General features: G+C 35.8%; 2 protein-coding genes across 2 annotated transcripts; one reads left to right on the forward strand and one right to left on the reverse strand.

Annotated features, from left to right (window-relative positions):
* Positions 1 to 280: 280 nt before the first annotated feature.
* On the forward strand, positions 281 to 1268 carry LOC124460262 (CTD nuclear envelope phosphatase 1-like). Its single transcript, XM_047010777.1, has 2 exons — positions 281 to 381; positions 443 to 1268. Exons 1-2 carry the CDS (start codon positions 377 to 379, stop codon positions 1227 to 1229), a joined length of 792 nt encoding a protein of 263 aa, XP_046866733.1. The 5' UTR covers positions 281 to 376; the 3' UTR covers positions 1230 to 1268.
* A 5355-nt stretch (positions 1269 to 6623) lies between these two features.
* Positions 6624 to 8237, reverse strand: LOC6651714. The gene is made up of 2 exons (XM_047009385.1): positions 7948 to 8237; positions 6624 to 7857 (listed from the first exon to the last, which is right to left on the reverse strand). Exons 1-2 carry the CDS (start codon positions 8055 to 8057, stop codon positions 6624 to 6626), a joined length of 1344 nt encoding a protein of 447 aa, XP_046865341.1. The 5' UTR covers positions 8058 to 8237.
* Between the last annotated feature and the right edge of the window lie 5121 nt (positions 8238 to 13358).

A 13358-nucleotide genomic window follows, 5' to 3' on the forward strand; every position in this document is an offset into this window, starting at 1 on the left:
GTAAACAATACTTCAAGGTTCTTTGTTAGGTAGATGAAAATGCCAAAAGGTCAAGTTTTATACATTTGTGTGAAATGTGTAAAAAATGCATTGACAATGCTTTTCTCACTGTGGAGATAAATATATTTGACAACGGTTAAGGGTCTATTTTCAGGTTTATTGAATTCCTTGGCAAGTGAAATTGAATTTATTCTCGCTTATGTTTAATAAAAGATAATAATAAATCAAATATTTACTTTAACTTATCATTATCGAAAAGTAGGCTGCCCACCTTAACATTTTGGAGACTTCCCTTTGTTCAAATCGGTGTGAGTTTAGTCAAGCAAGTGAATAGAACAAAATATTCTGTGAAAATAATTATTTGTGAAGAAAAATAATGTTGTAAGTTGGGGAAAACAAAAATCTATAAAATACAAATTAAAACAATTGGTTTTTATTTCAGTTTTAGTATATTTCAGGCCATCTTACTGGCTATCATTGTGATGCTCTTCTTGTCAGTCGTTATCCACAGGTCTAAATATATGGCTGATTATATAGTTCACCTGATACGTTTCGAACATTTCGTTCATTATCGTGAAGGCACTCTGTCACCAGTTAGCGAAGCCCGTCTCCGGATAGTCAAACGTAAGATTTTGGTTTTGGATATGGATGAGACGCTGATCTATGCGAAACGATATCGGCCCTCGAGATGTGGTGATATGTCGGGATTTCCATATGTCCCATGGGATTTTAGCTTTACCATCGAAAGTCATACTGGAACTTTTTACGTTTACAAGCGTCCGCACTTAGATTATTTTCTTCAAAAGGTTTCCGAGTGGTTTTATATATGCGTATATACAGCTTCGACGGAAATTTATGCCAACGCTATATTAGACTACTTGGAAAGCGAACAGAGATATTTTTGTACACGTCTCTATCGTGGTAATTGCATTGATGTCTTGGGAGTTAGAGGAAAGTTCGTTGGTGTTGTAAGTATGGATCTACAAAATGTTATTCTAGTCGATAATTCCGCAATGGAATGCGGTCTCAATCCAAACAACTCGATTCGAATCAAAGATTTTGTTGGTGATCCCTATGATTTTGAATTGCAAAATTTACTGCCATTTCTTGACTGTCTGCGTTTCACTCATGACGTTCGTACCATATTGAAAATGAATACCAATTTTCCGAATGTGTTGAATGTCCTTCTTCAACTATCAAACCCATTCCGTAATGTTCAACGAAATTGAGAGCTGTTTTAAGTGATGTTAAATGAATTTTTTATTGTTTCTTTCATATAACCGTTTGTTTTAAAATTGTTGCAATTATTAAATTAATTTTAACTTTAAAATGTGTACAAACTGAGTAAATTTTAAAAATGTTTATACTGCTTTTACAATGCATGTGTGTTATAAAGTAAAATGTATTTATGTTGTTGTTGTCTCTAATGCGCCTCAATGCATTTCAATTTTAGATATTGCAACTGTTGTGTTTGTGCTGGTGTCACATTTAAAGTGCTTTGCCCTTATAGCCCCCATATTACACACAAACACACACACATTATTTTCCATCATAACTGTCAAAAACCGACAAAAACAGCCACACACATAGACCAAGTGGGTGAAAGAGAGAGGAAAAGCAAGTAAAGAGTGAACTATAAACAGAAAAGTTGTAATCACAGCTGTCCCATAACGAAACAAGAAACAATGCCCCAGAAATGACGTATTAAGGGAGGAGAGGTACTACTACTACTACTACTGTTGTCCATACGTATGAGCTAAACGGGTGGTTGGTCCATACACATACACACAATCATAATCACAAAACTGCCATAAACAAACAAGGAAACGCACTGCATCATCATCGTCATCAGCATCACCATCAGCATCATAGTCATCAAGCGTCATCCACATGTCATGTGGCATACGCATTGCATTTTATTTATTTTATGCTTTCCGGCCAAGCAGTCAAGCAGCAGCCGCCCAGCCCTAACAAAACCACAGACAGTACGACCGAAGTCCAACAAAATCTCATCAGTTGTCGTCAGTTGGACTCATTCGTATTGTAACTAGAATTGTTTAAAAATAAATTAAAATGCTCTACTAAAGTCGTCGGCTACTACTTGAAACACTGGACAGCAAAATATATGTTTAGTTTTGTTCAAAAGTATAGAAAATAGTTTCTACGTTTTCTTTTCTTTTCTTTTGGAAACTAGACAATTATTTCTAACATTTCTAAAGTAGAAAATAATTTTAAGTTGTTAGGAAACAAAAGTTTTAAAGAATATGAGATTGAAAAGCAATTTAAAAGGTTCCAGAGTATTTTTCAACAAGGCTTTTAATGAAGTAGGAAATAAATTATCTACAAAAAAATTTAATTAAAGCCTCGGTAACACGAAAAGCTAAACTTCGACAGGCATAAAGTATTTTTCTAATTTTAATTATCTATTTATATTATTTTTCTATTCTGTACTTTTGCTAACCAGTAAATGTAAGTTCCATTTAATTGTTGCGTCAAATAAACGCAGGAATTTGTAATTTTATACTATGCACTAGGGGAATGCAGAATCGTTGTACAGTCGAGGCAAGTTCTTCACTCACTCTCCCCTTCGACTAACTCTTGTGGGTGTGATTAGTTCGAGTTTAGAAGGCTTGCCCCAATTTCTCGTACATATGGAAAAGGTCATTTAATTAACATTTTGAATAACACATTTGCAATTCCCTCGGGTATTTTTGTAATGACAAAGTTGGTCTCTTTTTTTTCATTTTATAGAAAAATTTAATTAAATTGCTTGTGTCCAGTTTTGTATCCAGTGTGGGTTGCTATGATGATGACATACAAATGCAAGCAAATGGGGAACGAGTTGATATGGGTAAAGGGGTTGGCAGACGACTGAGCTATAGATATGTTGTCGCCTCATAATGATGGGCGTTAAGGATTACATTTGTGGGTGTGTTATGCAATATAAAATGACACAAAACAGGTGACACAAAATTAATATAATTACTTGGCTTAATGGGTCAGTGGTAATGGCTAGACAATTGTAGATGGCTAATAAGGTGTGTAAAATACTAAAGGCAACATCTGGAAATGCAATTGATAAACACAATAAAAAAACTAGCGCAAAAATAAGACTGGTTTTCAAAATGGAAGAATAAACAAGTTATATATGGCAAACAGACACCTTAAACGTCATCGAAATTCCAAATTTTTAAATATTTTTTAGCCCTTAACTTTAATAAGCGTGAGCAAGGAAGCTGTCTGTATCAAACATTTGAGAGCTTACATTCTTTAGATTGACTTCACATGCTTCAAGTAAGAGTCGTGCTCGAAAAACCGCATTAGTTCTTCGTGTTATTGGATTAGAAGAACATTGAGGGGGATAAATGTAGCATACATTTACGGGCATGTGAGATGAATGTGCGTAAAAATACTTTAGAAAATATTTCCAAGTGTGATGGGGATCAAAATTCAATTTAATTGAATGCGAATTGTTTCCAATGGTTTTTTTTTTTTTGGTCTCACTTTTGCAACTTTAGCTGACTCATTTTCATTTTATATATATTTATATATATGTACTTTAGTTTAGAGCATGACACGCTATTCCTTTGTGTAGTTAGGTAAGTAGGTAGATGGATTGTTTGATTGGGTGTGTCTTGTATGCGTTCACAACACGTGTTAAGTGGCCACTTTTTGAACAATGGCAACTGCATTTATCGTCGCGTCTCAAATGGTAATGGCCACACCCATTTACATAGCATTGCTACCCACCCTTCTCTCTTTCTCTCTCTCTCTCCCCATCTCTCTGGCTCCCTTTGGGGATTGATGATGATGATGACCAAGTTAACGTGAAAAATACAAATACTCCGACATATATATTATATATATATTTGTATATGTGTATAACAGATGACTGTCCCGTTGAGTTCATGATGACTATGCGGTTTCCCACCCATCTATGTCACCCCTCAGTGTGCAACAATACTTAATTGCTACAAATTAATTAAATTAATGAATTGTTTGTTTGTTGAATCGCATTGCATTTTTATTTTTATGCTGCTGCCGTCTGCCTGGCCGCTGGGCAATTTCATTTCTCTCATTTCATATCTGAAAATTAGCAAAAATGTATAGAAATGAACGAAAATAACTTTTTGTGGCAAAGCATCAACTAACGGTATCATCACCATCATCATCATCAGCAGCAGCAGCAGCATGACAAATGAGAAAAATTTCATTCCCATCTCTGCACTAAATTGGAAAATTAATTTTTGAAATGATATTTTGTGCGTATTATGCAACTGACAGATTTTTATTAGATATATAAAAATAAAAATGACATGAGAGAAAAGATTTTTATGCTCGAAAAGGAAATTATGGCATTGTCTGGTTTTTGTACGTGTGTGTGTGTGCGTGAGACGGATATGAGAGAAATATTTGGTAGTTTGATGTGTATGAGGCCATTAATTTAGGCCAAATCAATTACGCAAAGTATTATAAAAAAATCAAATAAAATTCACAAAAAGCATTTCAATCTCAGCCTTATTCTTATTCTACATAATAAAATTTGTTTAATTTTTTGAATGAAATATGAGAATTATGATCAATTCTTTTATGTTTCGCCCATATATGATTAATTTCTTGGTAAATTCAATTTCAAAATTCTAAAGAGTGAATTTAATATATTCTCTATACCCCTGACCTTTTGTCAACTGGAAAGTTATTTATGGTTTTATGGCCTGGTCATTGATCAAGTGAGCTAGACATTTGGCTAATCGTAAATACATTTATATTATGAGATGCCAGAATTGGCGAATGGTTCACTTCGTCTTGTTGGCCACTTCCTCGTGGTCTTATAATCCATTCAATGGAATGAGTAATGTCAAGGCCCTATTTACAACACACAATGCAATACAACACACTCCCACCACCCACTCCCTCCACCTACTCCCACCCAACAAAAGCAATCTCCACTTGTTGCCCACAACAACTAAAGCAATATTCATCTTCCTAACCTCTTACTGCTTCACTCATCTCTCTTCTATCTTCACCCCAATCCATACATTCATCTAGATGGTGGTGGGCATAATAAACGTTTTGGCTTCGTTCTCATTCCGCAGCCTCGACATGGTCTAAACAATAAATGTCATATGGCTGACACATCAACACTTTATGTGTCCGTTTGGCCGTCCGTTTGGCCGTCCGCCTGTTTGCCCCAAATTCCCCAGCTCAGAGAAGGAGACCAGGAAAGTGAGTTGAAGATGAAAATGAAAATCTTGCACGCTTTTAATTTCATTCCGAAAAGTATGCAACAAAATGTTCATCTCCTCCTCTTCTTCTTCTGGCTGGTTCTGTCAGCTCTGTCAGTCAGTCACACTCTCATTCTCCGCCTGTTTTCTGTTCTCCTTTTTATTACCATATAAAATAAAATAAAAATATTGCCAAAAGAAATTAAGGATGAGCAGAGAATACAATAAACAAGGCGAGAGATTCTTCCCTCTCGTCATTCATTTGGCATTTTTGCGTAATTTATATATACGATTTTTGTCAAGGATTCTGTTTCGGCTTGGCTGGCTGGCTGGCTGTCTGACTTTCTGCTTTGTAGTTTATGGCTTCAATTTGCCCAAATGAGTCGTTAATTTTGACTTTGAATGTCCAGGCCAACCAACGCTATCGCCACCACCACCAACGGCAACACCATCATCCCCTCCATTTCACTTTACTGCTCCACTCCCCTCTTCCTTACAGTCCCAATTTGAACATTGCTAGGGCATCTTACGACATTCGAGTTAGTTTCCTTTGCCACTTTTATTGTAATTTTGTGGCCTTTAATTGAATTTTATTAGCATTTGTACTTATTATTTGCTTTTCTTCTTCCCCCTCTATCTCTCTCTCCGTCTCTCTCTTCTGTATACATTTAATTGTATAGTTTATTTGCCTTATACATAGAGGTCAAATTGGTCTAGTGCAATGACCGTATGAAATGGTAGGGATGGCGTCCAGATTGTGGGTCAATTTTTGTTAGTGGGACTTTAGTTTGTTTACCGGGGGTGAGATACAACAACAAGAAGCCATATCTCTATCTCTATCTATTTATTTATGTTATTTATGTATGTGTATGCTTACCTAATTGAAGAAAAATAACTTAGTTTTTTGGTCTTTGTTGTCCAAAAAATTCCACATAATGGACAGATTATTATATAATAATTTTTATTTTAACTATTTCTAAGGATAATATTTCTATTCCTATGTTTTGATATCGATTTCTGATGACAAAGAATTTGTTTTCTAAAAACTATAAAAATTGAAATTGTAAATACTTGACCCAGATAATTTATATTTTTAATTTCTTTTCTTTTAGGTAAGCTCCATAAATCTAATGAAATTGCAAAAGAAAATGTGTCTCTGGGTAAGAATATTCTATATTTCTAAGGTGGTTATTGATTTAAATTGAATTTCGAATTTGACAAAAAAAACTATTAAGGGAAAATCGCTTTAACAAGTCTATGAAAATATAAAAAGGAAAAGAAAATAGGAAAAACAACACATGGACTATTTTGAAATACATTCATACCCATTTACTAGATAACAAAAAACCAATACTAGTTTATTAAATTTCACTAAATTTAATTGGCAATTTATTTAACTTAGATACGATATCTTTTAAAGCGATTCTTACGTTTCTTTCGAGTTGTGGTCGTTGTGCTTACTGGGATCTTAACGTATCTTACTTTCGATTTAGGCCGATAACGTGATCTGCTTGGTGGCGATGTCCTGTAGGGTCTAGTACTACTATTGCCCCAAGAAGTAGGAGAATGCTGGGACCACATTATATTTGAGGATGATGAAGTTGGGGATGTGGGGCCAGTTAACTCGGTTGAGGCATATGAATCATAAAGATCACCATAGAAGGGCTTGTTGCCACCAGAAGTGGAGGATTCATCAAGAAACTCATCTACTGTGGGCATAGATGAGAGCATATTATCCTGACCACTAAATGCTACAGCACTATCATAGGCATTGCCATCTTCCAAATCCGTGTCCGGTTCCGTTTCACGATAATAATTCCAATCGTCATTTGAATACGTTTTTTGTGACTGCGGTATCATTTCTTCATATTGTTCTTCGGGATAATCTTCGAAATTTTCACTCAAATCATCATCACCGCTTATATCCTGATTCTGGATATTGTAGTATTGACTTGGTCTAGGCTGATGATAATAGCTTTTGGTATGACTTTTCTTGCGTTTGCGCCGACCACCAAATTTCGATAGATACTCGCGTTGCAGTGCATCTAGGAAATTCTGATTTAATAGGGAATTCTTTTCCAATGACTCTCTGGTTTCCTCTGGATCATCGTTTATATTCATCTCCTGGACAGCAGCAGCTGCTTTGATGGCGGCCATAAGATTTGGTGTGAAGATTTGTTCCAGCAATTTTTGCTTTGCAGACGAAGTGCCCGGCGATGAAAGAGATGAGACAGACGATGGGGCAGTGTAGCCTAATGCTGCGGTTGGTGTACGCATTGTAGTTGAAGTTGTTGCTGATTCCTTAAAGTCCTGATTGAAATTATCAAACAATGCTGGTCCATAGTTGGGCATCAGTGTGGGCGTTATTGTGGGCGTGTTGGCCATCAAATGCATTATACTTGGCGATAGCATACCCATACCGCTGACACTTCCAGGGGAACCAGACGGTGATGACGACGTCGGAGACGCCGCTGCTGTTGTATAACCCAGCAGGGATACGTGAGGTTTTCCTATGATAGGATGAGTTGGCGCCGGCGGTGGCGGAGGTGGCAATTTCTTTGCATACTTATACACCTTATGGAAAGGTGTATGCTGACGCACAACTTCCGGCATATGGAGTCGGATGTGAACCCTGCTGGACGCAAACAACATTTAAGTTATTTATCACAAGAGGGAGGAGAGGGAGGAGGATGTGAAAGATATTCTCTCGACTGCCACTTACCTTTCGCCACTGTGTCCTCCAGGTTTCGCTTGGCAGACATTTAAAAATGCCAAAATGATTATTAAATATTTCATAGAGCTATATATTATTATCCTGTATGCCTTTTCCATTATTATCCAGTTCAGTTCACATTATCCTTGTCTGTGTTGTTTCATTCCATGATGGCTTAATGATGCTTTCTCTTTAAATGTCCAACTTCATATGACGAATCTGTGCAAATGGTCTCGCATTTTTATTGGCTTTGTTGGCGGTCTGATCAAATTTCCGATTTCGACTCCTCCACCTTCACCTCACGTTTTCAATTGCAGAAAAAAACAAAAACAAAAAAGATTTCCATTTTCCTACTGCGCTTCCTTTCTTTCGTATCTCTTGCCATTTTCTTTATGATATTCAATATGTTTGAAAGTCAAGCGACAAAGCTGATGAAGTTGATGATGATGATGAACGATGATGAAGGCAAAAAACGCATGCGTAACGTTTTCAATTTCATTTGCCATTCAGTTCATGCACTTCTTTCTTACTCTTACTTATTCCCCCAAGCTATTGGAGCAAATGGAAGCCATAAAAGTATTGTGAAGACCTTGAAAACCTTATAAATTTATAAGAAATTATAAATTTTTCACCAGATTTGATTGATTGATTAGATTTTCACCTTATTTATATTAAACTTTAAAATTTTTTATGGCTATGTGTTTTTTCGCCTTGGCAAGAGCGTCAAAATAAAATGCGTCATAAGCTAAAAAAAATAACAAAATCCAGTCAAGGATATTTATTTTTCCTTCTTGAACTTTTGTCCTTCATGATAAAAATAGAATAAAATTCTGTTTTTGGCAGCTGCAGCAAGTGGCCAAAAAGTAATGCAATGAAAGTACTTTTATACGTTTTCCTACTTTTTCTTTTTAAAGGCGGATTCACTTGTTTTATACATATATTATCAATGGGAGGGGAGGCTTAGCTGGGTTAAACGCTCTATTTTTGTTTACAGAAGTTTTCACTTGGTTTGTGTCTGTTTGTCTAGTTAAAGTCTAGAGATACTCTTAAAATTTTATGGGCAAAACGAACAAAGACGAAAAGAAAAACGAAACAGACGACGGAGATGGCTTTTTGCACTTACATCATCCATAATAAACATCAGTTCTATCACCATTATAACCATTACGATGATGATGATGCGTGAAGAAAAAAAAACCCAACCATTCTAGCAATATCCACCGTTAAATCCAGCTTAAAACGAAAGAAAGAAGCGAAAAGTAGAAGAACCTCAAATGCTACGCGAAAGAAGACAGCGTGAAGATTAACAAGTCATGATTATTAGTTGTGAAGAAGAGACTCCAACCTTAAAACTAGTCGTAGTCGGAAAGAGACAGAGGGGGAAGCAAAAGGGCAATTTTGATAGTTCGTTTTTTTTTTCCTGCGACCATAAAACGAAACATGTGCTGAAAGTACAAAAATCGCTAAAATATAACTGGTGAGAGTATGAAACTTGTAATACCTTATAAAAAGCAAACAAAATTCAACGCATACGTAACTCAATTCTTGGATTATTGGGAGGTTCATATCGGTTTAAATTTGTTAAAGTTTTGAGAATTATATAATTGACAAAATTGTTTAAATATAAATAATAAATGCACTTTTATAAGAAGAGCCTTTTGATGGCTATTATCCATTTAGTTGGCTTTTTATTTATTAGTAATTAGAATTTTTCGATCTAATATTTCTATTTGTAAGGTTGTAGGGTATAGAAAATAGATATCAAGTTACCAGTCGGGAATGTTTAAAATCTTCGATGGGTTGGTAGATTATTTTTCACACTGTAAGCTAAGTTTCCGGATTACATATTGCTTGCACTTAACTTTACTCTCGACCACCTTATCGACATTAACACGTATGTTTGTTTGCCACATCACGATGCGGCAACAACTTTTGACCTTTAACATTAATGAGAAAAAAAAGAGGCAACGCAAACAAGAAAAATCCAGAGAAATACAAGAAACAAGCAACAACAAAATCTTTGGGGTTCTCATTGAAATTATCTTCTTATAGGCCACCACATTTACTTCCTACCTTCTTTTTTCTTTTCATTCGTTTCAGTTTTGGCAAATGCAAATCAAACTACAAACAAAAGTTTAGCAACAAATGTTGCCAAGCAACAAGTTGCCATCATGTTGGTTGATGTCTCGACTAAGTCGCTATTGTTGCGGAGGTCATTTGCCTCTTGCGTATGTGAACTTTATTTCTTTTGTTTCTCTTTCTTCTCGTTACGCATTTGCGTTTAGCTTTAATTGTTGTCTATTTGAGCATTTGCCTTAACATTATTTTAACAACTACTACCTACTACCACTACTCTGATGATGATCATTAGCTTTTGTTGTTGCTTTTGGTCATTTAGTCTCAGTTTCTCCTGGTAGGTCAATGGCTCTGCTTCTCTCTAGTGATCATGATCAACGCTTTTTGTCTACCTTTTTTTTCTCCCCTTTTTTTTTTGTAGTTCTTTCTATCGTGCTTTTTTTCCTCACATTTAATTGCAATACGTGAAAGCCCAAGACCCAGACAATTCTCTAGAAGCCTCATGGTTTATGTCTGATGTGAATGATGTCACGTTTCGATGGGTGCTGCTTCTTTTGGTCTTTATTGTGTGTGTGTATGTGTGTGTGTGTGTGTGTGCATATGGCTTCGGTTTCCTATTTATTGTTTGCAACTCTCCATATATCATATCCGGCCCTGGGTTTAATTTCCTCAGAGATTGTTTTCGTTCTTGTTGGCCAATTAACCCAATATTGAGCAACATATCTTGAAAAAACCTTTTTTTTTACATTTACATACTTCTAATAGCATTTTCTGATGGGTTTGTCTTTGGCACAATTTGCATAGTCAACAGGAAAAACTGGGTGATACTCTGCAAGTAAGAAAAGTGGGTGGTGAAATGACAAAACGACAAAAGAGAAAACATATAGCTAGAACAAAAAGTTTTACATTGCCACTTGGTGAATAATTACAATCAATAACAAGCTTAAAATGCAAAGAAAAAACTAAAATGAAATGAAAACCAAGTTTCAAATGTAAGCTAGAATTGTTGAATCTTGTGTTACTAAATTGGAATGCAGATAGGTTTTGAAACAGATGTTTCTATGGAAAATGAAAGGAAATGGACGTACAAAGAATCATTAAAAAAAGAATAGTCAAGTTTACTTACTAAACATCGCGTCTACTGCTTCAAGATTAGGTAATCATTTGAAAAGTTTATGTGAAATGTTCTTCAGTTAACGATAGCTACAAGCAACCACAAGAAAACTATAAAGAAAAATTATTGCATTATAAAAGTTGCGGAAATAGTAAAACAAAAAACAAACCGACAAACGGGAGAAAGTCTTCAGAAAAAGGAGGAGCAAACTAATCTTACTTTAGAAAAATCCCCTTAAGAAATCGTATTAGAACAGTAGACAAAAGGCACGAAGGAGATCTTCTATGGCAACAAATTGCAACATAGAGTAGGCAGCTTTCATCTGAGAAGAAAATTGAAAAATACCCATTTTCCATTTTCCTCTGTCTCTCAATAGTTTCTCATGCAAAGCAAGCAACCAGCCAGCCAGAAGTGACCAACTAGAACAACTGCAACAAGTCATTGGCTGATGTAGACCACAGAAATTGTGCCCATACAATGCGCTTACAGGCAAATCTCTTCACTGCTCTCTTTCTATTCCTGACTCCGTTCTACTGGCAAACACTTCCTGGTTCTGGGTTTTGGCCACAAGAAGCAAGAAGAAGAATGAATACAACATGCAAAGACATTATCATCAATGTCTGTCCGAAGCAATTTTTCTCGTTGTGGGCTAGAGGAGCTGCAGCTGTAGCTATCCTCGCTCTCCACTCGATGAATGTCGGTAACAAGATTTGCCTTACGGCCATGTAAACTTAGTCACCTCCCCATGCCATCCCAGTGTCCCCTTTATAGCCCCAGATCTGGTTTTCCCATGTGTGGCAATTTGGATTTGGTTTTTTTTTTTTAGGTCAATGGCCAATGTGTTGCCAACTTTCCAAGTAAAGTCGTCGTCGCTGATTCTTTAGAATGCAACAAGTTTTCCATAACGTTTGTAGCGATGATATCATTCTGCCAGTTAGTTGTTTGGTCGTCCATTTGGCTCATTTAAGTCATCGTTATAATTTTCTTTGTTGATTGTTAATTGCCTTTAGCCATATTTCGCCTCTTCCTTTCTTTCCCCTCGTTCTTCGTTTTGCTTTTTGTTTGATTTGATTCCATTCGATTCGATTCGATCCGGGTAGTCGTCGTCGCTGTAGTCGTCATTTTTGGTGTCATGCCGGCACTTAATGTGAATTTGATTAATTAAGTTAATCATATGCTTACAAGAAAATTTATGAAAATCAATAAAAATAAATCTTGGCTAATAACTTTTGATGTGGTTGTGTACCACGGGTGTGATTGCCATAGGGCAACCCCTATAAATATATTGCCAATATCTTGTGGCCAAAAGATTATTTCTTTTTTTGTGTCGGTTTTTTTGTCTTCTTTCTTTTGTGTAAATTGTTTACATTCATTAGGAAAGTAATTATTAACCCATACAAGCAAACACTTTTATGGTCTATTCCTAGTCTTGATTAATAATTAAATGAAAAAATAATTTATTTTAGTAATCTACTCTTACTAGTTTATTTTAGACGTTATATAAACTTCTCTGCTTATTTTTAATCTCCTCTTTGTCCTATTCTTTTCTTAATAAATAAAATTAAAACATATTTGGTGAACTATTTCCATGGCCTTTAAGATCAGAACCCACAACATGAGCTAAATGTAACTGTTACTGTTCTCAGCATTAATTGAAAATGTTGGTGGTTCAAATGAGAAGCAGAAAGAAAACTACTAGCTCAATGACAGAACCAACTAAGGTCAACACCAAAAAGCTCAACTGTGACAACTGGCAAAACTTGTCCTACTCCTTTCTCCTCATCATCATCATCATCATCATCATCATCATCATCATCATCATCATCATCATCATTATCATTGTCTACCTCAGTCTGCTCTCATTTTAGTCTTTATTCTGTTTCTTCTTTTTGTGTTATTTTGTGTCGTCATCATCATAGCACGTCGTTGACGTTGTCGTAGTCGTCACACACATGGATAACAATTTGTAAAAACAACACTCGAGAGTTGTGGAACTTTAAGTAAACAAGAAGTGAAAAACTATATAAATGAGTTTGCTAAAAACTCTACGAAAAAGTTGCGAATGAAAAAAAATAATGTGTATAAGGGAGAGAGGGGATAGCAGAGTAAAAACTAAAAAAATAAGACTAGTCTCGGTGTGAATGACACAGCAGTTGAAACAGCAGCAGCATCAGCAGGAAAGAGCACCAACCACATGACCACGACAGACACAACGATGATAATGACGCTG

This window comes from Drosophila willistoni, chromosome 3R (genome assembly GCF_018902025.1).
Source record: "Drosophila willistoni isolate 14030-0811.24 chromosome 3R, UCI_dwil_1.1, whole genome shotgun sequence".
Taxonomy (NCBI): Eukaryota; Metazoa; Arthropoda; class Insecta; order Diptera; family Drosophilidae; genus Drosophila; species Drosophila willistoni.

Excerpts from the sequence above, each read along its gene's own strand:
- LOC6651714 (XM_047009385.1), bottom strand. The coding sequence starts at position 8,057 with ATGGAAAAGGCATACAGGATAATAATATATAGCTCTATGAAATATTTA. Across the intron at positions 7,858-7,947 it reads GGAGGACACAGTGGCGAAAG|GGTTCACATCCGACTCCATA; the intron begins GTAAGTGGCAGT and ends TGCGTCCAGCAG.